This window comes from Rhinolophus sinicus, chromosome 17 (assembly GCF_057876585.1).
Source record: "Rhinolophus sinicus isolate RSI-liver-muscle chromosome 17, RSI-T2T, whole genome shotgun sequence".
Taxonomy (NCBI): Eukaryota; Metazoa; Chordata; class Mammalia; order Chiroptera; family Rhinolophidae; genus Rhinolophus; species Rhinolophus sinicus.
Genome location: NC_142517.1, coordinates 203,435,853 through 203,460,634, shown reverse-complemented (window position 1 = coordinate 203,460,634; position 24,782 = coordinate 203,435,853). Strand labels below are relative to the sequence as shown.

The following is a 24,782-nucleotide window of genomic DNA, read 5'->3' as shown; positions in this document are numbered from 1 at the left end:
TGAGCGAAGGAGCAGGTGGCTAAAGAGTTGACATCTTGGCCACAAGTCAGCAAACACTTACAGAACCCCGCGAGTACCAGTGTGACGCTGCAAGTGCCCAACGTACATCCTTCCAGGAGTGCCCCTATGCTGTGTGCCTTGTCACAGAGCAGGGGCGGCCAGCTGATGGCACAGCCTCTCTACTCCTCTCCACACGTGATGGCCTCCTTGGCTTTTCTGTGTCCCCTCGGTAGTCTGGCACATGACAGCACTTAGTCATATGGCAGCTGTGAAGACTGAATTGGATAATCCACAGAAAGGGACTGGCGTGGTACCTACCACGTTATAAACGCTAAACAAAAAAATTTAAAAAAACTATTGAAAAAGATTGCTGCTCTTGCTCCAAATTTAACTTGATCCCCAACTGAATCCTATTAAATGTCATTCATTCCTCCATTCAGGCATCTAAAAAATTGTTATTAAGGCTAAGACCTTTCAGCACCTCCCTGATCTGGCTTCAAATTCCAGCTCTGCCCGTTGTTGGCTCATTGACCTATATTAGCAAGTTGCTTGACCTCTCAGAGCCACCGCTACTGGAGTGCCAAGTGGAGGTAGTGTAATCCCGGCTTCCCGCCACTGGGAGGATGAAATGAGCTGGCACACTCAGGTGGCACGTGATGTACATGCCATGAGTGCTGCCAGCTAGCGGATGTCACCCTGTTCTCATCACTGTGTCGTGGCCTGTCATGCAGGGTGCAAAGGAGAGCGTGGGCTGGATGGCAGGAGGGGTGAGGATGGCATCCCAGGGCACCCTGGACCTCCAGGACACAAAGGTGACATGGGAGAAGCTGGCTGCCCTGGAGCACCAGGTAAAGAGTTTCAGTGTCTCGTCTTTTCTCTGACACGGTAGATCTGAGACCTGTATCCAAGATCCCCAGCCTCTCAAGCAGCTTTCCAAACTGGTCCCAGTCAAAGCGCTTGCCTCACATACCAACTCACCAGGTATCAGGCAGACAGATGCAACAAGAAGAGAATAGGCTGTATCCCCCATGTTCTTACTGATATTTAGCCATCAGACAAACGCGTCAAGGCCCCGTCTCCAGTTCAGTATTTTTCTAGACCACTATACCTTAGCATAAAAGGCTCAGCCATCTCTGCTGTTCACTTTTGCAAGATAAGCCTGGCATTTTCTGTGTCACCACCTTTGAGAGGCTGTGCTGTAGATCTGGGGACAGTGGAGGTGGTGTCACCCTCCACACTGGATGAGTCACTTGGCCTCTGGTTTTCTGACTTCACTTCATCCTATCGTATAGCCATCGGTAAATTTATATAGCATGGAAGTCTCTTAAGAAAAAAATGGGGTATGGGCACTGGGTGAGGGGAGAGAGAAGATTTTCCAGAACAGACATCTGAAATACAACGCACCGGGCAATATGATAGGCACTGGGGGCCCAACGACTCATCTCTGCAGAGTAGGAGTGAGGCGGGCTGGGGGCCAGTGGGGAAGGGGCGCTGCAACAAAACGGACCCCCCCAGTCTGAAAGCTGCAGCTCAGCTCTGCCAATCGTTGCCATGTAGAAACATGGGCCCAGTGTTCCCTCAACTCCGGTTTTCAAGTCCAAGACCTCAACTTGTGAAACAAAACATAGGAACAGGCCTGATTCAACCCAGAAGCTACCACGTTGTAACCTCTGGTTTGTAGTGTAAATGGGGAAGAGACTCCCAGTCTTCCAGAAGCAAGTTACAAACAAATGCACTAAAGCTTTTGGTTTCCAAGTCAAACTTCACCTTTTGCTCTTGCCAATTAGAAATGGTCATAGGCCTTCTTCAAAAGGTCAGCCCCTTACGGTGCCAAAGGAGACAGACCCTGTTTGCATGCTGTAGACCTGATCATTTCCCATCTGCCAACAAAAATTCCAGAACTAGGCCTTCCTTCTACCTCCCCCACCTTACAAAAGAAGGGATCCAAAGTTGTACAAGTAGACCCAAGCCACTGTCCTCCTTAGAATGGAACTGACAATATGCCAGAACCGTGAGACCGGTTGGGGGGTGTAAGAAAGACCAAGTTTGAGAATCAACTTTTCAGACAGGCGGGCTCCCTGTCCCATCTGAGAAGGCTGGGGGATCACACACGGGGTTTACCCCGTTCCGGTTCTTTCCTTCTCAGCACCTATCACCTTCTAACATCCTTCACATTTCACCTTTTTATTATGCTTGTGGTTTGTGATTTCTCTTCTTCAATTAGAACGTAAGTTCTACGAGGGAGGGAGTTTTGTCTCTTTTCTGTATTTACGTTGGTGTAGCCCAACCACCTGGATTCTGCTTGCCGAATGAGCCGTCTGTGTGTGGCAGTGGTGTGGGGTGGCTTTCCTGGACTGGGCCGTGCGTCCTCCTCTCTCTGTTCCCTGAATGCTCAGCGATGCACCTGAACAGAGCTGCTCGGAAATGTTGGTTCAACTGCCTTCATTTTTCTTTTTTTCTTTATTCCTCCAGGCCCTCCTGGGCCCATTGGGGATCCTGGGCCCAAAGGGTTTGGCCCTGGGTACCTCAGCGGCTTCCTCCTGGTTCTCCACAGTCAGACAGACGGAGAGCCCACCTGCCCCGTGGGCATGCCCAGGCTCTGGACGGGCTACAGTCTGTTATACCTGGAAGGACAGGAGAAAGCTCACAACCAAGACCTCGGTACGTACAGAGCACGTGGCCGCCATGTCCACTGCCTGAGAGGAAAACTTCTGGGTTAACTTTATGGATTCACAAACATTTTAAATGACCGCTCATCTTCTATGAACATTTTTTCTTTTTAAACTACCACACTCATTCTCAACGAGTTGTATTAAACCTGTGAATCTGTGAGGTGCCAAAGAGGCTCATTCTGGCTACTGTTACTGTCATCTGGCTACTTGTGAGTTTTTAAAAAATGATTTTCAGTAAGTTAAATGTAACTCTGATATAAAATGCAGTTCTTACTTCCAAATGTAAATTACTTAATCAGGACACACACGGTCAGTTCCTGTGTTTATATGTAAATGATGCATCAACACGATGTGGCATTAGCCAGCACCGACTCTGCCCTCCTCCAATTTCTTCTTAAACTACAGAACTTTGAGAGTCACCCTTGGGACTACTTGTCAATTTTCAATAGTAGATTTGTAAGACTGATTTTAAGCCAAGAGTGTAAGGACCCAGATGCCAGCAAACACTGTCTTTCCAAGATTATGATGGTTGGGGTGGTGGACACCAGAAGGATATGCCAACAGGCACGGCTGATGGTGAGATGAGTTTTGTCACTGCTCTCCCTCGGTCCTGATCCCCACTGTTAGTAAAGGTGGTTGAAGGGCATAGGCCTGGAGGTTACAGCTACTTACATGTCCCTTTCCATTTCTCCCTTGGGTTCACCCATGGCCTTCCCCATCGGAGCAGCCTTGTGGAAAGGAAGAAGTAACATTTCATATCTTGACTCTGTTTACTTCTCTCCTCCTCTCCCTTTCCTGCTGGTCTCCGTACCACCAGGCTCACTCCTCTGCCCTGGCCTCGCCAAAGGGTACATCGCAAAGCTCTGCAGATCTTGGGGTAAAATCCAAAGTCCTCAATCAGATTGACAAAGCCTGCATCCTCTGGTCTGATTGATCTCTGCACACTCTTGAGACAGACAGACAGACACACAGACCTCCTCCTCCACCTTCCCTGCACTGAACTTCTCTGCGTTCTTTGAGCTCCACGCTCCCTTATTATAGTACAGTCCTCTTTACTGCTGTCTCTTCTTTGAATAGTCTCCACTACCTCCAAACCTGGCTACATGTTTTTCCTATTCCAGGTCCTAGCTTCCAATCTCCGCCTCTAGTTAGCCTTCCCGTAAGTCCCAGAGCCCCACACATCTCATTCACAGGGCTTGTCATGCTGTATTCTCAACACCTGTTTGCTCCTCCAGCTTCCCCACCAGGCCAGGCCATGAGCTCGGGGAAGGCAGGGAGGTGTGCTCACCACTCTGCCTCCTGCACCTGTCTGATTGCTTGGCTCATGAGTGTTGAGTGGATGAAGGAATGAGTCTGGCTCACGGGACGAGGGAGGTGGCAGAAATGGTCAGGCACATACCCTTCTTTCACCACCACAGAAGTAGACTTTGGCAAGGGCTCCATATATCAGAGGGGGTGCCTGCAGATGGCCCCTGCAGGAAGGTTGCCGGGCACACCAGGACAGGCTGTTTACATGCCACATTGTCTCTTCTTCTGTCCCAAGGTCTGGCGGGTTCTTGCCTCCCCGTGTTTAGCACGCTGCCCTTTGCCTACTGTAATATCCACCAAGTGTGCCACTACGCCCGGAGAAACGACAGATCCTACTGGCTGGCCAGCGCCGCACCCCTGCCCATGATGCCCCTGTCAGAGGAGGAGATCCGCCCGTACATCAGCCGCTGTGCCGTGTGTGAGGCCCCGGCCCAGGCGGTGGCCGTGCACAGCCAGGACCAGTCCATCCCGCCGTGTCCGCACGCGTGGCGCAGCCTCTGGACTGGGTACTCCTTCCTGATGGTGAGCCCCTGCACACCCACCATTGTCATACCCCTCTCTTGTCCCTGGACTGGACAGTAATTCTGTGAAATCTGTGCAGATGGACAGCAGGGGGACATGAGGTCGTAAAGGCCACCCCAAACCATAGCCTGTGGAGATGCAGGGCAGTTCTTTTTCCTCAATGTCAGCTAGTTTTTTTTGTTGTTGTTGTTTGTTTTTGTTTTTTAATTTCTTTGGTAGAATTTAGAAGGTGGAACTGCTCAGCCATCAGTGAGAGTGGTTTAATTCTGTGTGTACAGCCAACTTGTCTCTTAGTTCTCCTTTCCCCAGCAGATCGTAGTTTGTCCTTCCTGGAATAATTTCAGGAAAAATGATCAAGTCAGGCCCAGACCTCAGCATGTCACTGTTTGGGTCTGGGGTTGTCTGCGTGTGTCTGAGACCTAATTCTCTCTTGTTGTCCTGGTAGCACACTGGAGCCGGGGACCAAGGAGGAGGGCAGGCCCTCATGTCACCTGGCAGCTGCCTGGAAGATTTCAGAGCGGCCCCATTCCTTGAATGCCAAGGCCGGCAAGGTACTTGCCACTTTTTTGCAAATAAGTATAGCTTCTGGCTGACAACGGTGCAACCACACCTGCAGTTTTCCTCGGCACCATCACCAGCCACCTTAAAAGAAAACCAGGCCCAGCGGCAGAAAATCAGCAGGTGCCAGGTCTGCGTGAAGAGTAGTTAGAGAACCCACAACTTGCCAATGTGCCACCAAGAGAAACTTCCTAGGGGCCTAATGTGTCCCAGACTGTGCTACAAGATTTAATGGTGCTACTTTCGGACTCCAGTCACAGCTGTTCCTTCTATTTCAATGTGGTTATTCCCACAGTACTGTAATCCCTTCCTCTCTTCTGGACAGACTGAGCAAACGCTACACGTATGGATTGTTTGGACCTACCAATCTAGATGAAACCCAGATATTCTTATTTTAGTGAGGATGGTGGAAGAGCTGGCTTTATTTAAAAATATGGTAATTCACAGGAAGGCAAATAGATGAGAAAAGGCCAGATTACAAATTACATTACTGAAAACTCCATTCATTGGTTAATAGCACCTCAAACAACTGAAGTCAATTACTCTGTATTACAGTGCGCTTCTGGATGGATCTTACAGGAAAAAATAAATAGGGCAACAAATGAAACCAGAAAGTAGAGATTTCCAACATTTCAAAATGATTTCCTCTGTAATCTATTTTTCCATGCACTTTAAATAATCGTAAAACCATAACCCAAGGAGATTTAAAAAAAGAACAAAGATCTACACAGCCAGCATTCACAGTTCATTTCAAAGCAGAATGAATCATCTTGCCAGAAAGGACCAGAGTCGAGGTATTCCAAAGATGTGATATTAGCATAAACACGTCACAGATGAACATAAAACATTATGTTCTCTTCTGCACTTTCCAGAGAATAGAAATGCCTACTTTGGCAGCCCTTTTGAAAAGTAGCAATTATGGAAAAAATATATTCAATAGGGATTAAGCGCCTAAAAGCTATTAATGAATATTAAGGCAGTGATTCACTAAAACTGACTCCCCATGGCAGTGAACTTCCAAACAGACCACTCTTCCCCAGTCGGGGTCCAGCTTGTCTGCCGTGCTTGCGTGCTAATGGGACTCGAGCCACATGAGGCTTGCTCAGGCAGGCACTTGGCTCACACAAAGCATCTTGCTCCCCTCCCCATCAGCGCCCGCAGAGCTGCCTCGCAGCCTACTGTGGACACACTCCCACCATACACATAATGGCATCTCATACGGGAAGTGACAGAGCTGTCATTATGCACTTGGGAGAAAATTAAGGGCTGACTTAATTAAACTTAGGTAAGAAGATTCATTTAAGTCATGGTCACCCCACCAGGAAGACATGGCACTATCTTTAAATGAAACAAAGACAATTAGAATTTTATGTTCCTGTTATTGGTTTCTCTGGAAACATCCTGTTTCCAATTTTTTTTTTTAAAAGTCTTATATTTTATATCAGTATTATACCAAGGCAGCAGTTTGATGTCTTCTATAAAAGTTTAGATGGTATGCCTATTTATAATGAGTAGTTTTCTGAATAGCAAAGGGTATGTTTTCTGTTTTGCTAGGAATTCAGTGGTTTAATCCTAAAAATCAAAAGACTTGTTGGAAAAGATTTTTAAGAAACTTTCCTTCTTCATTAAAAAAAAAAAAAATGTCATTTTAGAGAAATCCTAAAAAATTTCTCATGAGTGACACTCACTGTGGTGCTTAGTTTCAATGCACTTAAAATAATTGAGAGAAGGAAAACTTGATTAAAACTTTGTTCATAAGAAATATTTGTCTTGCCAAACATTAATTAGGAATGTGCCCTTATGTGCAGAACACATTTCAAATGAGTCTTGCTGTGGGCTGCCACTGGTTGGCAAATTCACTTTAAGAATACTTTCTGGTAATAAGAAAAATGTACATTTTAAGATGAAATATTTTCGCGATGTACCTACTTCATTTGACTCATTTATTGATTTAAAAAAAAACATGCTATGGCATTTTACATATTTTTGAACACGTGAAATTTAAGCCAATTTCAACCTCATTTATAATTATGCTTTTGGAAGCAAAAGCTTTATCATATTATTACCAAAAGTCAAGCCTTCCAAATACTCATCTTGTTCGTTCATGAACGTGGTCTGAGAACATTTTCTGGGAAGAGGTAAGGGTGATAAATGAAATGTAAGAAACATATTTTGCTTACTAAAGTATTTTAAACAGTTTTAACTTTGGTATTAGAATATTATTTTAATAACTTGCCAGATAAATTAAAAATAAAAACCAGGCTGAATTAAGTGGGCAATTTGCTCCATAGTGAGCCTGGGATAGTGTGTGAGACTGTTCAAAATACTGGTATTGCAAGAGCCCTATCTAAACGCAGTACAAATTCTGCTCTCCGATTTTGCAAAAGTATTTTACATGATCTGAAGGGCAAAACAATGGAAAAAAATAACTTCTTGAAATTGATCATGTTATTTTAAGCCATTATTCTCTTCCCCTGGTTATATATCCATGTACTTCGAAATAGCCTTTGTCTGTGAAGGATGAACAAAGCCGTAAAGCTGTTCTAATCAATCACAGGTGATTATCCTTATCAAAGCTTCCTTCCCAAGAATCCCTCCCCAACTTTGTTGGTTGAAGGTGGCTAGATGGCCCAATGGGAATTGCTCTGGGTCGTGAGTGGAGGCTGGGAGGTTTCCTTCAGGATTTTAGTCTCAGTGGGAGACTCAGTGGCAGAGCCCCACCCATCCCGGTACCCACCTGTCCACGCTATGTGTGCTGGCCCTCTCCTCTCATATGCCTCAGACCTGAACTTCGGTCACCACCTCCTGTGGACTGCTACCTTCCTCTCTGGCCTCACTGCACCTGTCTTAACACAGCCTTTGTCTTTCACCTATACCCTTGTAGTAGACTTCCCCCAACTGATGCCTCCCCTTTCAAATCCCAGTTGTCATTTCTCTAAGATGCAAACTTGCTTTTGATATTCTTAGGCTTCAAAATCCTTCAGTATGTCCACTACCTATGAAGTCCAAATGACTTCCCATGGGCTGAAAGGGCCTGCAGAAACTGGCCCTGGTAGACACCTCTCTGCTCGTCACAGAGATGCAATCCTATCTCTGGGAAGTCTCCCCTCAAGTACGTTTATCTGCCAACTACTTAGCTTTAAAGACAGAATTAGTTGAGGGAGAGGTGTTTGTGAATTTCCCCAAGGAGACTTGGACTCACTCCCGCTCCCCCACCTCACCGCCCCATATACGCTCTGTGTTCCCCTACCGCTCCTGTAAATTCTCATCACATTCCTCCATTCTCTTGCTAAAATGTCAGCCCCTCGAGGGCAAGGCCATGGTTTACTCACCTTTGTATGCCCAGTGCCTACACAGAGCTGAGCCCCTTGACACTGAATTCTTTTTGCAATGACAACTCAATAAACATCACTAGGCATTAGATGTTCAGCTCTGCATACAGGGTTCTCATTGACAAAATAGTAATGAGTATAAATCGTTTCTTATTTCAAAATATTTGACTGTGACACCCATGATCTCTTCTCACAATGATTGCCAGAAAGCCAACTGATAGGCTGGCCTGGAGATTATCCGAAGCTGTCCTTCCGGAGACGGAGGTGGGGAACCCATGAGGACAGAGTGGTTTGGGGGGAGCCCAGAAGGCCTGTATCACAGGGTCAACTGAAAACCATCAGCCCCCATCCCCTGAAAAATAGCTTGCTTTGGCATAAACTGAGATTTCAGAAATGATAAAATTTGAGAGATTTAGCTGAGAGGAGACTCTTCACTGAAATGTGACATGACTTAACTCAGGCTTTAACCTCTGTTCCCTCATGATGTAAGAGCTTCTGGTGCCACTACAAAATTTGCATACCTGTTATCGGTGCTTAGGAAAATAGTCAAAGGAATGGTGCACTGAAATTAATTTTATCACAGATTTCATTTTGAGCCTCTTCTAGCTTATAACAAAGCAAATCATTCCATGTGTTCTAGGAAATTACATTAGGTGTGTGTTTCTATCAGCTCACCAAACTAATTTAATAATTGCTACTTTTATTTGATATGGCTGTAAGAATAGCCAAAAAGTGTGGACTTTAGAGTTGGTCGAATCCAGGTTTGAATCTAGCTCTGTCACTTGCTAGTTGTTCCCCTGGGTTAGTTACACCAATTCCCTAAGCCATATTTTCTTCATTTATAAAATGGGACGTTGAAAATTAAGTTCGATTATATGCCTAGCACATCGCAATCATCATATACTTATTTGGTCACGTCCTCCATTTAAAACAAACCATTTAATATGAAAAAAAATATTTTTTTTAACATAGAATTATATTATGGTTCTCGCAAGCATATAAATTACTAATTAGAATTATTTATACCTGGCCAATTCTTAATGTCTGGGAATGCTATTTTATTTCAATTCTCAAAGTTATTATAACACACACACACACATACACACACACACACATACACACACACATAAATACACACACACACACATCACAATTTCCTGCAGGGACATTATCAGGAAGTTCTGCAGCAACAAAACAATTGACATTAAAAATCAGTACTCTTCCATTGTAACTGTTATTATCTGCCAGAGACTGCACAATGCATTTTAAACCACCAAGGCTGGCTGCCACATCCATGTGAAATGCTTGAATTTTATGGTGCTTAAATATTTAATGATTCATAGGAAAAAAATGTGAAGCAGGTCTAATACATTGCATCCCTTGCTCTAACCTGTGGTTGTATACTTAAGGACTTTTGACGTGTCATTTGCAAGATGCCTGGTCTGCTGTCGACACTTATGTCTGTTGTATTAAATTTATAATATCATTTATTATATATCTATATATCTATATATCTATAAATCTGTGATGACCTCCCCAAACAACTGTCTGATCTGGCGCATTTATTTTCTTTCAAGCCAAAGTGAATGTACTTTTTTACTCACCTCGTCATGCGACCTACCTTGCAGCTGGCTTAGTGGGGACGACAGAAAAGCTCATACAGCAGAAGCGTGCACTGCAGATGGGAGGAGCTGGGCAGACTGTAGAAAATAACCCTGTCTGCTCGGGAAAGGATGCGATTCTTAGGCTGCGGGAAGCACTGTCATGCACACAATGATAGTGGAGTGAGGGATGGACACGATACCAGGCCTCAGGGCCAGGGGTCTGTCTGCATCAACCCGTTAAGTTTTCCCGTGGGCAGTGGGCGGGGCACTGACCCTGGGGAGAATGAGACAACCTGCTCCACAGAGTTTTTCTGAGGATACAGAGTAAGAGCTACAACTGCGAAGTGATATAAAGTGCAAGGTAGTGTTATTTACTGATAACCATGGTAACTGGAAGTTAGGGGTTCAGCAGTGACTGTATTCTCGTGGCCCACACACCGCAGACTGCCAGGATAGGTGCAGTGGAGACATTCAGTAACTGTCACAGGGAGGCACTCTTTTTAAGTAGGAGGGAACTTCAACGGTGTTTGGTCGGTCCAGCCTCTCACCTACTGTGTTTCCCCGAATATAAGACCGAGCAGGACAATCAGCTCTAATGCATCTTTTGGAGCAAACATTAATGTAAGACCCGGTCTTATTTTACTATATATATTTTACTTATAGTAAAATAAGACTAGGTATAATATAACATCATAATATAATATAATATAATATAATATAACATAACATAACATAATATAATAAATACCAGAGTGATTTGGGGGGAGCCCAGAAGGCCTGTATTGCAGGGCTAACTGAAGACCAGCCAGAACTCTGGAGCCCCTGGATATCCAAAGTCAGCCATTCAGGAGAATGCTCTGAGTTGCAGACAGGAGTATCTGGAGGTCCTCACCTGGCAGCTGAACCACAGCAGTGCCGTTCAACTTGACCATTTTTATTCTCCCACTTGCCAGCAAGGAACTCTTATGATACATTATTCTAGGGGGTGGCTTGCATCCTCACTGATATAATTTGATCAGCTAAAGAGAGAAGTATCACCCATGATCAATTGAATCTATCTGTTTGGAAAAACTAGGGAAAGCTTTAAAATCAGGAGTAAATAGTTCTTCTGGTCACAAAGAAATCAGTCTGCTTTACAACACACACAGTAAATGGTGTGTTCAACTGGTGACCACACGTGAGGTTGGCGTCACCATTTAGTCTGCTCCTATGATGCACGAGGAACAACTCCAGCAACTCCCGCTGGATCTGGTTCTTTCTGACATGCACAGATGCCAGTCATAAGCCCCTGGGGTTGGTGTCTTGTTTGAAACAATGTGTGGCTGCAGGTAAGTTGTCTTCCTCAAACGTACTCTTCCTGCTGAAGTCAGGTTCTCTTTTCTGCTCAACGCAACAGTGACAGGAAGTGCTGCTGATCTTGGACCCCTCACTTTCCTCTCCGAGCCTCCATAACTAAACTGAAACAGAATAATGGTTCCCTTTCCTTCTGCCAGGACAGTTGTTACAATCCTAGCGGATAACTGGTATCTTAAAATGCATGTGGGTACCCTGAAATCTGAGAAGACTTTGTGCCTATAAACTACGTGACACTAGTTTCCTTTCTTTCCTTTTACATCCATGTTCTCATTTATGTTTCCCCTGTGCTGAGAACACTTAAGAAATTTCAACTATACAACACAGCATGATTCACTATAGTCTCTGTGCTGTACATTAGATCCCCAGAATGTATTCACCTTATAACTGAAAGCTTGTACCCTTTGACCAGTATCTCTCCATTTCCCCCGTTCTCTGGCAACTACCACTTTACTGTTTGTATGCGTTCAACCCCCCACATCACCCCCTTTTTTTAGATTCCATACATATGTGAGAGATCACACAGTATTTGTCTGGCTTATTTTACTCAGCATAATGTCCTCCACTTTCATCCACGTTGTTGAAAATAGCAGGATTTCCTTCTGTCTCATGGAATCTCAGTAAGATTCCGTTGTATATAGGAGTATATATACACCCCATCTTCTTTATCCATTCAGGCACACTTTGGGACCTTTATACTTCCTTCTGTTGGGAGGGGCAGGGGTCTGAATTTCCAGCAGCTGCTGGGGGCCGGGGCGCGCTGGCCTGGGGCCCCCTTGCTGAGTGGCAGGCAGTTTGGCCTCCATGCTCTTCTTCAATGAGATTCTGAGACCTTGTTCAACTGTGTTATTAACTATCTGCTACTAAGGATACGCAAGCTAATTTAAATTGCCGGGGAAGAGGATCTTATAAAGAGACAGCGTCTCAAGACGAAAGTTAGGCAGTAACTTTTAAGGACCTCCAATAAATACAGAGAATGTATGAAGTCACATCCTTTTTTTGGCTTCTTTGGTTTTCAGCACTTCCCTCCAGGCACTACACAAGGTACTTAAGGGGGAAGATACAATGAGAGAAAGAACAACTCCACAGCTTCCTGGCAGAACCCCTGGCCAGTGGGAGAGCAGCTTTTTTCAATACTCAGAGAAAGGACCCAGGTCAGGTTTTGCCAACAGAGCCTTGTGGCGTGTTGCTCTGGTTTTGCCCCAGAGTAGAGCCTCTTTAAGCCACACAATACTGTTGATTTTATCACGCCATCCCCTTCCCAAGCAGCCATATGTATTAGCACCAAATTAATGGTTTCTATTAGCAATGTTTCAGCTTTCCTCGATAAAGTATAAATCGTACTTCCAAATTGGCCAGGTCATCTCTGCCATGTGAACGAGATGTCACGATCACTCTCTCCCTGCTCCTAAATACCACAGAAGAAAAATGTTAGCACCGACACATCGAACACATACGTGTAGAAGAACAATGGCCAGATGTGGTGGTATTTACAGGGTTAGGGCTCCCTGGTGACACTTCTCGAATGTGCTGGAATCTTGAGTTTTGTGCACAGGTCGCAGTGTTCAGTGAGGGGGGTGTCTTCAGACTGACACACAAGGTTGGTGGTATCTTCCCACCATCTGATAAGTAGGCCTGTCATCTGGTGAAGACTTGGAAAAGGCCCCGGATTCTGCTTTTATGGGCAAATGCTTTCCTTTAAGTCATTCTTTCCTTGATGGGATTCGAGGAAAAAAACAACAAACAAACAAAAAAACCCCAAAAAAACAAAAAGTACAACATCAATAAGCAACAGGAACATCTCTTTACATGGGTCACTGGTGATGGTAGAAACAAGTTTCTCTCTGTTTCCATCCACAATCATTCATTGGTTCTGACATGCCAGACAAAGCATTGTTCAAAGCACTACGAGGAGATACACACACAGTCATGGTCCCTGCCCTCGTGGCGCTTACACTCCAGAGCCTTCCTCTCATTGAGGATAACCAGCAGTTCCAAGTGGCCTGCGGACACTGTGATGAAGACTCAGCGAGAGCAGATCTGAGGGGGGCAAGGTGTCTGGGGCTGGGGTGTCTGGGGCGGGGCAGGGAGGAGCTGGGTGGGTGGAGAGAGGAGAAGGCTGTTCCATGTAAGAGCACACTGCAAATTAAGTCACAGGATCAGGAACACTCACAGCTTGGGCAGAGACCAGTTGGCCGAAGCGCCGACACAGAAATAAGTGCAGATGAGGCGGAAGGCTGGTTGCTGCCTTGCAGTCGAGGCTAGTGCGTTTGACCTTGATCCTTTGGTACAGAGAGACAATAAAAGGTACCGAGATGAGAAGTGGCATCACAAGAGTTGCTTTTGGAAGAGAAACTGGCAGAGCTATTTAGAACTGAGTGAAGGGGTATTTTAAGTATCAAGCAGAGCAATGAACTGAGAGATTTTAAGGTCCTTCTTACCTTCTTAGCAGTCTGATTCTAAAATGAAAGACTAGGGGCAAAAAAAAAAATAAAAAAAAAAATTAGGAAATGACTGTAATAATCCAGGGAAGGGAAAGGAAGAGATGATAGGTTTTTTAAAAAATGACTAATTGAATACAATTCTTTACCGAATACTGAATCTCTCAAGAGAAACTACGCCTGGTCAGACACACCCTCTGTCTTACAGTCCGAGTTGGTGCCAGATCTCATCCCTTTAACCAACTGACTCCCCGGGCAGCAGAACACGTGCCAAATACATAGCCTGGCCCCGATCCTACTAAAACCAGACACTTACAGCTTGGTCTGAGCCTCCGCTGCAGACAACTTAAAAGGATGGACAAGGCTTGGACAGTCATGTACAACTTTGCAATCACAGCAGTACGTTCAAGCTCATTAAGAGGAAGCAATTTTAACCACTCCCTCTTCCTGAGAACCAAGATTCTGAATTAAGAGGTTTCGTAAGTCAACTGACCACAACGAAACTGTGGGAAACGGATATCTAACAGTCAATCAAGAAATTACTACTAAGCAAAGAAGTACAATTTTAAAAACAGCTCTAAATGTTTATTCCCTATTAGAGATAATTACTCTAATACACTTTTGTTTGCCTTTTCAACTCAATTCCAGTTTGTTGGCATAACCTTGGGGATTCCTTGTTGTAGGAAAAAAATTTAGACGTTGAAAATAACAAGCTGTGGTTATAGGCAAGGCTATTAACAAAGTAATTACAATAATTTCCACATCTTTACTGTTCTGCTAAGATAATGTTTTATATTTATGACTAAAATGACCTCCCATATCTCTCAAGTTTAGTGATGTTGCACTTCAGAAATAAAGGTGTCATGTTACAGGTATTCCACTCTAAATCCAATTCCAGTGTCTTCACATCTGACCAAACAGAGCTAGGCGCTACTATTATTGGATTACACAGCAATAAAAAAGACTTCCATAGACAGTGAGTGATTGGACTTTTAATGAACTGAAAAAACACTTCAATGGGAAACTAACGTTCAATAAGCCCGCACCAGGAGCCGGGCCAGCCTTTGGGTGGTAGAAGGGGACAAGGGTAAGAGTGCAGAAAGACAAACAAGATACAGGCCTGGTCCCAGAGCCCTTCACACAACCCACGCTCCAGGGTAGGAGCCACGTCTTTGTGCACAAATAATAATAAGGACAAGACACAAGTGTCATAACAGGTTACTTTTCCAATGCGCTGAGAAGATGTCGTGTAGGACTGAGGTTACTCCTAACAGGCAAAATGACAGGCAAATTCATAGAGTTTGAGAGAGAAGAATGACATTGAGCTTGAACATAACATGTTTTCAGTTACCAGACTCACAGATACAACTCATATTATAAACATGTTGTAGCTTTACGTCAATTGTAAATTAACCCAGAGCCCAGGTATCACTGAGGCAGCCGGAAGGTCAAAGTGCTTCCAGGTCTCACGTGGTTTCCTTCGCTCATTTACGTGCAAGTGTCAAAGCCTGTCCCAGGTCAGTTCAGATTAGGAACGGGATACAAAGCTGCACAGTCGGTGTGCTCCAAATCTGTCAGATGTATACAAAGAAAAACTGAGAAAGCAATACTCCTAAAATATTAACCCTGGGTCCCTCTAAAGGGTGAGCATACCGGCGATTTTAAAATTGCACATGCCTTTATTTGTATTTCCATTTATGGTGTGAATTTTCTCAATAGATGGATAGTACTTATTAAGTCCATTTTCCTGATTGTATAATTTTTGATTTATTATTTTATAAATCAGTTTTCCTGTTGCAAAAGTAATATACACCATATATATAGACACAATTTTAAGAGACAATATAAAATTGTAAAAGAAATAGAAAGAAAAATCCTAGGTACTCCACTTTCAAAAATAACCTCTGTTAACAAGTGGGTTATTTCCCCCCTAACATGGTTACTTTATGCATATACAAGGTGTATATCTATTATTTTCATAATTAGAAAACTCTGCAAATGCTAGATAAATCAACATAGAAAGAGCCTTTGCTGCTTCCAACACTTTAAAAGTAAGTATCTCAGTGACAATAAGACATCAGTGACATTTGACTTTGTCCTTTTATTCATGAAACACAAGCAGCGGGAAACATCTTAACTGATCTGGACAGACAGCCTCTGTGTTATGGCATCACAGGGGTCAGGGGGGTGTCTTGGACACTTGAGTAGGACAAGTGGCTATTACAGTAGACAATTAAAAGGCACTTTTTGAGAAAACAACACTTCCTCATGGGAGAGTTCTCAGTGACGCAACCCACCAAACACCTTTGCTCCTCTCTGCGTGTGGCCGCTGGTGCTGCTTTGCTGATTAGTGAAATGCAAGTCACACCCCCAGGTACACAGATGGCCTCACACTGGAGGGGTTGCCCAAGTTGTGGGTGCCTCCTGCCACCCCAGGGAGTGTGCAGGTGGCCTCCCCATCTGAGGTCTTACTAAAGGTTCTCCAGTCAGATGCTCTACAAAGGCAGAGCGATGGCAGAGCACGCCAGCACACTGTAACATCCCCAGGCACGGGACGCGGAGAGTAAGGTGCCTGAGTGCAGGAGACGCGGACAGCACACACCCTCTTCCTGGAAAGTAGCCCGGCACTGTGCCAGGAGGACCAGGGATGGCTCCTCACATCCCGCCACATGGAACACGGAGCACGCCGCGCAGGACGAGGGCCTGTCTTCAAAACCAGAACAAGGCGGAGGCACCACTGAGTCAGCAGTGAGAGGAAGGAGTGTGGAAACTGGTCCCCACGTGGAGGGAATGACCTTCTGTCTGTGACAGAAAATGAGGCAGAAGGGCCACTGCCCGAAAGCTGTGAGCTACATTCAACAAGGTCAGTCTGCTGGTGAATCGAGACTCCCAGGGGCCACCGGATGGCCGGTCAGGCAGCTGCGAGCAGTGTGGGAAGACAACAGGGCACTCTGCTTTCAGTTAACATGGACTAGGGGCTTGGAGGAGGGACCCCATGGGCAATGATACCCAACTGGACCACGGTCCATCCAGAAGCCGTGCCTCCTCATTGGCTGTCAAACCTGTGAAGCCGTCTTCGCCTCATTTCTTCTTCTGGTGAGAGATGAAACCCGTAGGGTGGGGGGCTATTTCTGCTATTTCCTGTAAAGAGAAAGCACGAGGGAAAATCAAACACTGTTCTGACCTTTACAAAGCTGTGTCCTAGGATTTCAAGAGGGAAAAAAAGAAACAAAGGCTTGGGTGTCATCTTTATTTCAGCACAAAACAGAAATATGACAAACATATTTCAACTTTAGCTTTCAATACTGTTTCAACATCAAGGAAATATTTTTAGTGTGGTCCAGGCTATGAACCCAATTTGACTCATTCCGAAGCCTCTTGCCAATCCTCCCAATTTACTTTTCCTTCCACCGCGCTCCAGCATTGAACTTCCCTAATAGCTCAAGGGCTTAGTTTATTGTTTTTAATGCTCAGGGATAAGTTGTCACCATCTCTAACTTCCCCACCAAGTGCACTGATTGGTCTCTCCTTTGGGCCCTCCCTTTTCTCCCTCTAACCTGCGTCTCCTCCCAGCCAGTGGGAATCACGCCGGCCTGAACTGCACAAGCACCCACAGGGCACCGGGGACCATGGGGCAGGGGGTGCATTACCATAATGGCCACTATCTGGGCGGGCCGACAAAATTGCAGGCATAGGATTTGAAGACCATATGAAGGACAATGGAAATCAGCACTGAAAAGGATTTCTTGGGGCTGCAAACATACCAAAAATATAATTTACAATGATCTAAGCACTTCAGTCATTACATAAAAACAAACAAACAAAATACCCAAAAACCAACAGCAACACTTGCAGGCATTGTGGGGAGTAATGAAGAAATGAAAACAGACAGCCGCTGACCTCAAGGCACCAACAAACTAAGGCAATGAGAGAGCTTCCATACCCTGCGTGAGGCAGCTGACAGGGCTTCCCTGATAGACGTGGAAGCAGCAGGCTTACTTGTAAGCACGTGGACCTAAAAGGTCGTACCTTTCCACTTCTGTGCCTACGCTGGCCCTGTTAACTCATTCTCAAAAGCCCTCTCCCACCACCTCCATCAACCAAAAGTCTTACTCATTTTCCCACGCCCCATCCAGATCACACGGCCTTCTGGCCACTCCGGATGGGAGAGCTCTCTCCTGATTCAAGCTCTTCAGCTTGCAGCACCTTCCTGTTGGGAGCCCTCATGCAACAGTCACCACATCCTGCCAGGGAGGGCAGCCACCTGGTCCCACCTCTTCTCTCTCCTACTAGGATTATAAGCTTTAAAGTGGCAGGAGCATCTCTGACGTTTCATGCTGCGCCCAGTGCCGGGTACAGTCCTGGACACACAGCAGCTGTTCAATAAACACACGGGCTGACTCCTATGACTTATGATTTCCAAGGGTATATGTTCTAGCCAGACAGCTACAGTCAACCTCACCCACTGAGATTCTGACACGACTGGCAGGGGGTGGGGCAAATATTCTGGACGCATTAGCCTACTTGGGAAGGGTGGGTGGGCAGGGGGGTTCAAGCCAGGAGGGAAAACAAGGGAGCAGTGGGTCCCTCCTGCTCACTCTCCAAGTGTGGCACCTTGTCAAAGAGGTTTACAGGTAACACAGCGACATGACAATTATTAAGGATCTGATGCAAAGATGGGAGAAGCAGTGTGAAACTGAGTCAGTCTGCTCAATGTGGAACTGGAATTTCAGTTGTCAGACAATGAGAGATTGTTCAAAGGCAGTCCAAGGTAACCCTTTGTATTGCCTCCCCTCTGTGATGGAGAGCTCACTGCTTACACAGATCTGGTTCTTCTCTCCTTCTGAGACCATGGGAGAATTACGCCTCCGGACGCCCTGTGTCCCCTCCTGACCAGTACACCCAGAATTGAACTGGGCAGGCCTGAACTCACTCCTGCTGGGGAAAGGCTACCTCACGGTTTTTCTGATATGGTGAAGTGTATGTCAATTTACCAACTTTCATTAAAGATGATCAAAAATATATTACAGGCTTACGAGACTTTCACCATAAACATTTTATGAATACTGTAAGATTAAAAGTTTTACGGGATATGGCTTTTGCCATACATATTTGTAAAGAAAATTCTCTTTGTTCAAAGAGGTAAATGGTTTGCAATTATAGAGAAACTCATGAATCCTATTACCATTAGTTTATTGCTTGAAATTGTTCTGTGTTGTAAAATCCAAGTCTTGCTTTTCCTTTAACAGTTGTTTTTAACAAGACTACTGCTCACTGAACGTCTGAGCGCAGGCCAGGCTGTGACCCCCATTCCAACTGGGCAGGGAACTATTAGGACCAGCTACGTGCAGGGGCAGAAGCAAGTTCAATGGGACATGTTGACTCTGGGCTTCAGGGCACAAACCCATGGAGGCCGAAAGAGTGCTCAGACACCCAAGGGGAATCACAGTGTCCAAAAGAAAAAGTCTGAAAATGACTGTTTTCCCCAAGGGAAATGCAGGCAGGAATTAGAAGAGGCCCACTGTGAAGGTTCCTGGGCAGCGGCTCAGAAAACGAGCCACCAGCACAAATGCAGTTCCCCCCACCCCCCGCAGGGCATTCGAGGAGAACCAGGGCTGAGCCAGCAGAAGAAACACCACACGTCGGAGTAGAAAACTCACAGCGAGAGAGGAACAATAATCACTCTGTCGCTTATAGAGCGCTGCTAAGGTGCTCTATTCCAATTAGCTTTCATTTCCAATTTTATGACCCCCATTTTGCAGATGAGGAAACCGAGGCTCAGAGAGTGTCAGGGACGCACGTAAGGTCACAGAGCTACCCTGGGGGGAAGAAACACTTGAAGCTTGGGCTGCTGACTGCAATTCTGGTTCTCATTCCACAAGGCCACAGGGCCATCCATCACTTCCAATGCACTGAGTATGTCAAACGTCACACCCTTTCACCATCCCCCATCCCCCCTGCTAAAACCCTGAGTGTCTGTCACTTTTCTTCATGCACATGTGGGGAGCTCACTAGTATGTGAAAAAGATCCAGCCTAAACCTTCAACTCAGGGAACTCCGCTACCATCACAGACGTGACTACAAAGTTTCCACATTGGGTTCACTGGCTACTGGAGTGGCTGGGCTCCGAGGGCCACCAGGGGGCTTTGGGTGTAACAGCACAACAACAGGAACGAAAGCAGTGCTCAGTCTGTGACCAGGCCTGACTGTATGGGTATTTAAAACCCTTTCAACTCAGTGTTTCTGGTAATACAAAGTCCCCCTCCTATCTGAAGAATGACTGCATTGCTTCATTTCAGGCTCTGAACACTACACTGTTCTTAATCTTTCTGGGAAAGTTTTTAAGTGTAAATTAATCTTTGATATTTTGAAGACAATTACATATTTGATGTCAGCCATTCATGCACACCATTTGTCACATCTATGCTTTGGGTCAGTGCCACACTAGGAGCCAGGCCTCCTGGCTGCTCCAGCTAAGTTTCAGCTAGGCTCTGTCTTCCAATTCCCTACCTTTTCATTTTTTTTTTTTTAAAACTTGTTTCTGTATTTTCTATTGTGTGACACAATCCATTACTTCTCTTCATAACCTCCAGGATCCTCTGCAGGTATTTCTCTAAGGGTCTTAGAAATGTATTTTTGATTTGTACTTATATTTGTTAAGCACATGGAAAAGATCTAGACTGGGCTCAGCTGGGTGGTGAGAGGAGATGAGGGGCCCTGGGGTGTAATGGATACATGTTGGGAGGGAATTGGGAAATGCCGCCAGCCCTGCCTGGAACCAGAGGGGTCACCCAGGCAAGTCATTTCAGCAGGCTTGAGTTGGTTCACCTGTGAGGGGACACTGCTGAACAATGTCACTGCCAGCCAGGGACCTTCCTAGGACTCTGGAGTTTCACGGCCTTGGATTAAATCCCAACTTCTCTACTTTCCAGCTACACGTACTTGATCAAGTAGGTTACCTTAACTTGGCCTTAGTTTCCTTATCTGTAAAATGGAAATAGTAAGAGCAGGTCCTTCCTTGAATTGTCGAGAGGCTAAGGAGAGTTCACGGCTATAAAATGCTGAGTACCAGGTGTGTAGTAAATGCCTGATGAGCATTGGATGTTATGGTTTTGAATCTCTAATGTCACCACAAATCATATGTTAAATGTCGACTTGTTAGTATCTTTAACTAACTCTGACAGATACAAAGTAAATGACAAAAACAGTGACTTATTAAAAGATAGAGTTCAACTCTGTTTGAAGACCATTTACCAGTGTTTTGTACAAAATGTGGAGTTGCTATTATGATATAGTATTTTCCTTCTAAGAAGTAGACACAAAAAAAGTAATCAACACCCTCTAGTTAGCAGCACACTTTTGAAACATGGAAGAGCCTTTCCGTCATTGGGAAAACTGGAGAGTCCAGCCAAGACCTTTTTTTCTGTGCTGAGTAAAACCATGCATTGAACATTTACTGGTCTGGGTGAAATAGCCCTGCTCTGAATACAGAATATTAGTATTTATGAGCCTTGCCTCTGTGTTCCTGTAAATGGAAGTCAGCCCTCAATTTTACTCAAAGAAACAGCGAGCATGCCTCAGAGAACCTCAGGAACAGTTCAAGATGATTTAGCTCAATTATAGCACCAATAGTGAGATCATAAGATTTATTGATCTGTGGTTCTTGATGGAAAAATGTTCAGTTCTCTACCCTTATGTATAATGCAGTAACCTCTGCATTTTACATCTAAGGGAGGAGAAGCAATTTCATCCAGATAAGAATTGCTAAAAAGAACACCAAGTGTTGATGGCCATCTGCCCTACTGTTCACCACCCTTGTAAATAGAGATGTTTAATTTGCTAGTATTCATAGATCCTGCTCGTGATCTGATGAACACTCTCTACCATCTGGTGAAATTATACTAAAGTGAAGTCACAGGATGACACATCTTTCCTTTAAATTAGGGAGCTAAAAAGGCAATCACATTTTTTCATATACTTTTTTTAAAAAACAGGAGACCTCTAAATAAATCATCAGTGTTCTCTGAGATTTCTATTGTCAAATGAGGGCAGCAGCATGGGACCTGCATTCTCTCTTTTGAAATGTTACTTTATTAGAATTCCATAAATTACAAAGCTTCCAAAAAGCTCCCATCTTCTGAAAAGATGGCTGTTAAGTCATTTACTGATGAAGATGGAAAAGGACTGGAAGAAATTCAAGTACAATAATTTAGCAAGACATTCTTTGAAAAGAGAAAAGGTACTTAAGGACAATACAACCACTTTCCTTTTTAGCAATTCGTTATAATTATCTATCGATATACGTATCAACATCTATCTATTTATCTCTCTATCATCTAAAAATAGTTTGAAACTCACCTAAAATCTCATAACTTTCATACAAATGGAAGTTTAATTATGGTTTACAAGAAAGGTAACATTTAGATGTAATTTTAGAGAGAAAAAGTCACTTTTTACTCCTCAATCAATCAAGTCAGCAACAGTGGGGTTTTTTAAATGTCTGAAACAAAATCTGGAATCTCAAAATAAGAAGCTTTGAAATAGAGTTCACACCAGCTGCTACTTTACCTGTTGTACTTTTCTCCCTGTTCTGGTTGGTTGATTTGGGGAACAAATGACCTAAAATCAACACGATATAATCCAATTAGCAATTCGAATAACCTAAAGTATTGAAGCCACTGTGTCAGATCTAGTGTTTCCTGCAATACAGACAGTGTACGGTCTGATCTCCAGAAAAAAAAGAGGAAGTGAAGGGAGAGACAGTGAACGTTAGCTGGGCAACTGCTACAGGCTCACCCTCCTTACTCTTCCCTCCTTTTTAGAAAGTACATGCAACTTGATTAACGTTGTGGGGACAGAGCCAGGAGTGCAGTTTCCAGGCTCTCCCCCTCACGTGGAAAGGTGCTCACTAGCGTAGTAAATGGTCAACTGTGATTGGATGGCCATAAGCTGTAACCAGTGAGCCATTGGCCACTAATATAACTGCCGTGGCTCTGCTAGCAGAAAATGGGGGCTAGCAAGAAGATGGTGGCTGAGCTAGCAAGCGTGGACTGCAGTTAGCATGGCAGATTGCAGTTAGCAAGTGGGGTTGGTTGGCAGAGAAGCGGAAGGCAGATTGCGGATCATGTGGCTCCTGCTTCCTGTGTCTCCAACCCAGCCGCCAGCAAGAATATAGTGGTAAGACTCCCGTATCTACGGCTCCGTGGGTGTTCCTTTTTGGCCTCACCATGTCCTGCGTTCTTATGTGGGACCAGAGACCCTGCATGACAAGCGTTCATGAACTGAACATGTGGGACCAACAGCCAGCTCAAAATACAGACTATTGCCAGGGCTCATAAGCCTCCACGTGCTGCCTCCCAGCCCCTACGCCTACACCCAAGAGTACCCACAATCCTGACTTCTAAGAGGGCAGATTGTTTGTTTCCTTTTGTCCATGAATGCATCCATACAACATGTACCTTTCATGAGTGGCTTCATTTTGCCTTATGTTTGTGAGATTCATCTGTATCATTATTATGTGGTTTTCAGTCTACTTATCCTTCCCAGCAGAATTTCCTTGTCTGTTTTACAGGTGGAGACACTGAGGCTAAAAGATGTCATGTATTTGCCAAGGCCACACAGCTGGTCAGTGGTTGGGTCAAGATTCAAGCTCAGATCCCTTTCTACACTGCTCCAGACATGAGGCGCGCGAGTCATTTTCCTTAATCCCCAATCAGGATCTATAAACCTGAACACCATGATCGCCTGAGTCGTGATCTGGAGACAGGAGACAGGAGCTGTTCTGAAAGCAGCAGGAACAACTTCCCTTCTGCCTTAGATAACGCCTGCTGCAAACAGCAAGATGTTTTTGGAAAATTGAAAGTATCAGGGATTTGGATCTCTTTTGACAAGGTGTACGTTTTAGTAATAGCCCCAGCTGCAAAGTCAGCCTTTGAAGCTAACGATCGAGTATTTTTTAAACACAGGACAGCTTATGGCGTCTTACAGACATCCTCGATGCTCTCTCTCTGTCCTTGAGCTGGAGGAGCGGCAAGAAGGAAGGAGAGACAGAGGACTGGAGTGTCCTCTTCTCACTAGAAAGCACTGCAACACTGAGTTTGAAGAAAAACACAAATGGATCTAGATTTTTTTTTAAGTGTGTTTTTCCAGGACCCATCAGTTCCAAGTCAAGTAGTTGTTTCAATCTAGTTGTGGAGGGCGCAGCTCACATGGGAATCGAACCGGCAACCTTGGTACTATGAGCTCTGTGCTCTAACCAACTGAGCAACCGGCCAGCCCAGGATGCAGATTTTAATACTAAAGGATGTTTCTATTTTTTAAATCGATTTGTCTTAAATCCTTTGAAAGCTGTCATCACTTTATCAAGAGGGATTTTAAGGACAGTAGGAATGATTTTCAAACACCCTTTACATACATTGATGATGCCTTAAGAGGTTTAAAATGTTCCTTGATCCAAAACAGAAGACCCTCTGGTCAGCCATATGGAGGTGCCTCAGTTTACTCATTGTACTAGCTGATTCTGGAAACTGAAAAGAGGTTGACTGTCTCCAAGAATACCCCTCCCTGTTCCATATCCTTTGCGGCTGAATTTTTTTTTTTTTCAATTCACGGTCATCTAGGGATATTCAACGGACGGATGTATGAAAACTCTCGGGAAGCTAGACGCAGGGCTCCTGAGGGCAGAGTCGTCTTTCCCTTCTGTGCTCTCACTGCCTAGTACACACAAGGGGCCCTACAAGCCTGGGACAGGCCCTATGGGCCTTGTCTGGAGGCGTAGCTTTGAGAACATCTTTTACAACAGAAAACTGAAGGGTGAATAAAGAAGTCATACGTGGAGAGGGAGTTTTGATCAAAAACACATACAGATGGTCTGACTTCCAACGGTTTGACTTAGGAATTGTAACTTTATAATGATGCAAAAGCGATATGCATAATAAATTCCGTAAGTTATCCAATACTTTGTTATAAAATAGGTTTTGTTAGATGGTTTTG

At 44.7% G+C, this 24,782-nt stretch overlaps 2 protein-coding genes across 5 annotated transcripts in view; one reads left to right on the top strand and one right to left on the bottom strand.

Moving 5' to 3' along the window:
* The window catches only part of COL4A4 (collagen type IV alpha 4 chain), a 117,481-nt gene extending 107,545 nt beyond the window's left edge, over positions 1 to 9,936 (top strand). Inside the window, exons 46-49 of the mRNA XM_074314188.2 lie at positions 732 to 848; positions 2,473 to 2,661; positions 4,216 to 4,502; positions 4,948 to 9,936. Coding sequence (XP_074170289.2) covers positions 732 to 848; positions 2,473 to 2,661; positions 4,216 to 4,502; positions 4,948 to 5,211 — 857 coding nt within the window. The 3' untranslated portion in view covers positions 5,212 to 9,936. The remainder of the gene's footprint in view (positions 1 to 731; positions 849 to 2,472; positions 2,662 to 4,215; positions 4,503 to 4,947) is intronic.
* A 4,826-nt stretch (positions 9,937 to 14,762) lies between these two features.
* RHBDD1 (rhomboid domain containing 1) overlaps positions 14,763 to 24,782 on the bottom strand; it is a 112,476-nt gene continuing 102,456 nt past the window's right edge. For 3 of the 4 annotated variants that reach the window (XM_019736620.3, XM_019736622.3, XM_019736621.3), the window contains one exon: positions 14,763 to 16,931. In XM_019736620.3, coding sequence (XP_019592179.3) covers positions 16,837 to 16,931 — 95 coding nt within the window. In that variant the 3' untranslated portion in view covers positions 14,763 to 16,836. Of the gene's footprint in view, positions 16,934 to 24,782 lie in introns of all 4 variants that reach the window. The other variant, XM_088794579.1, reaches the window with a different exon arrangement.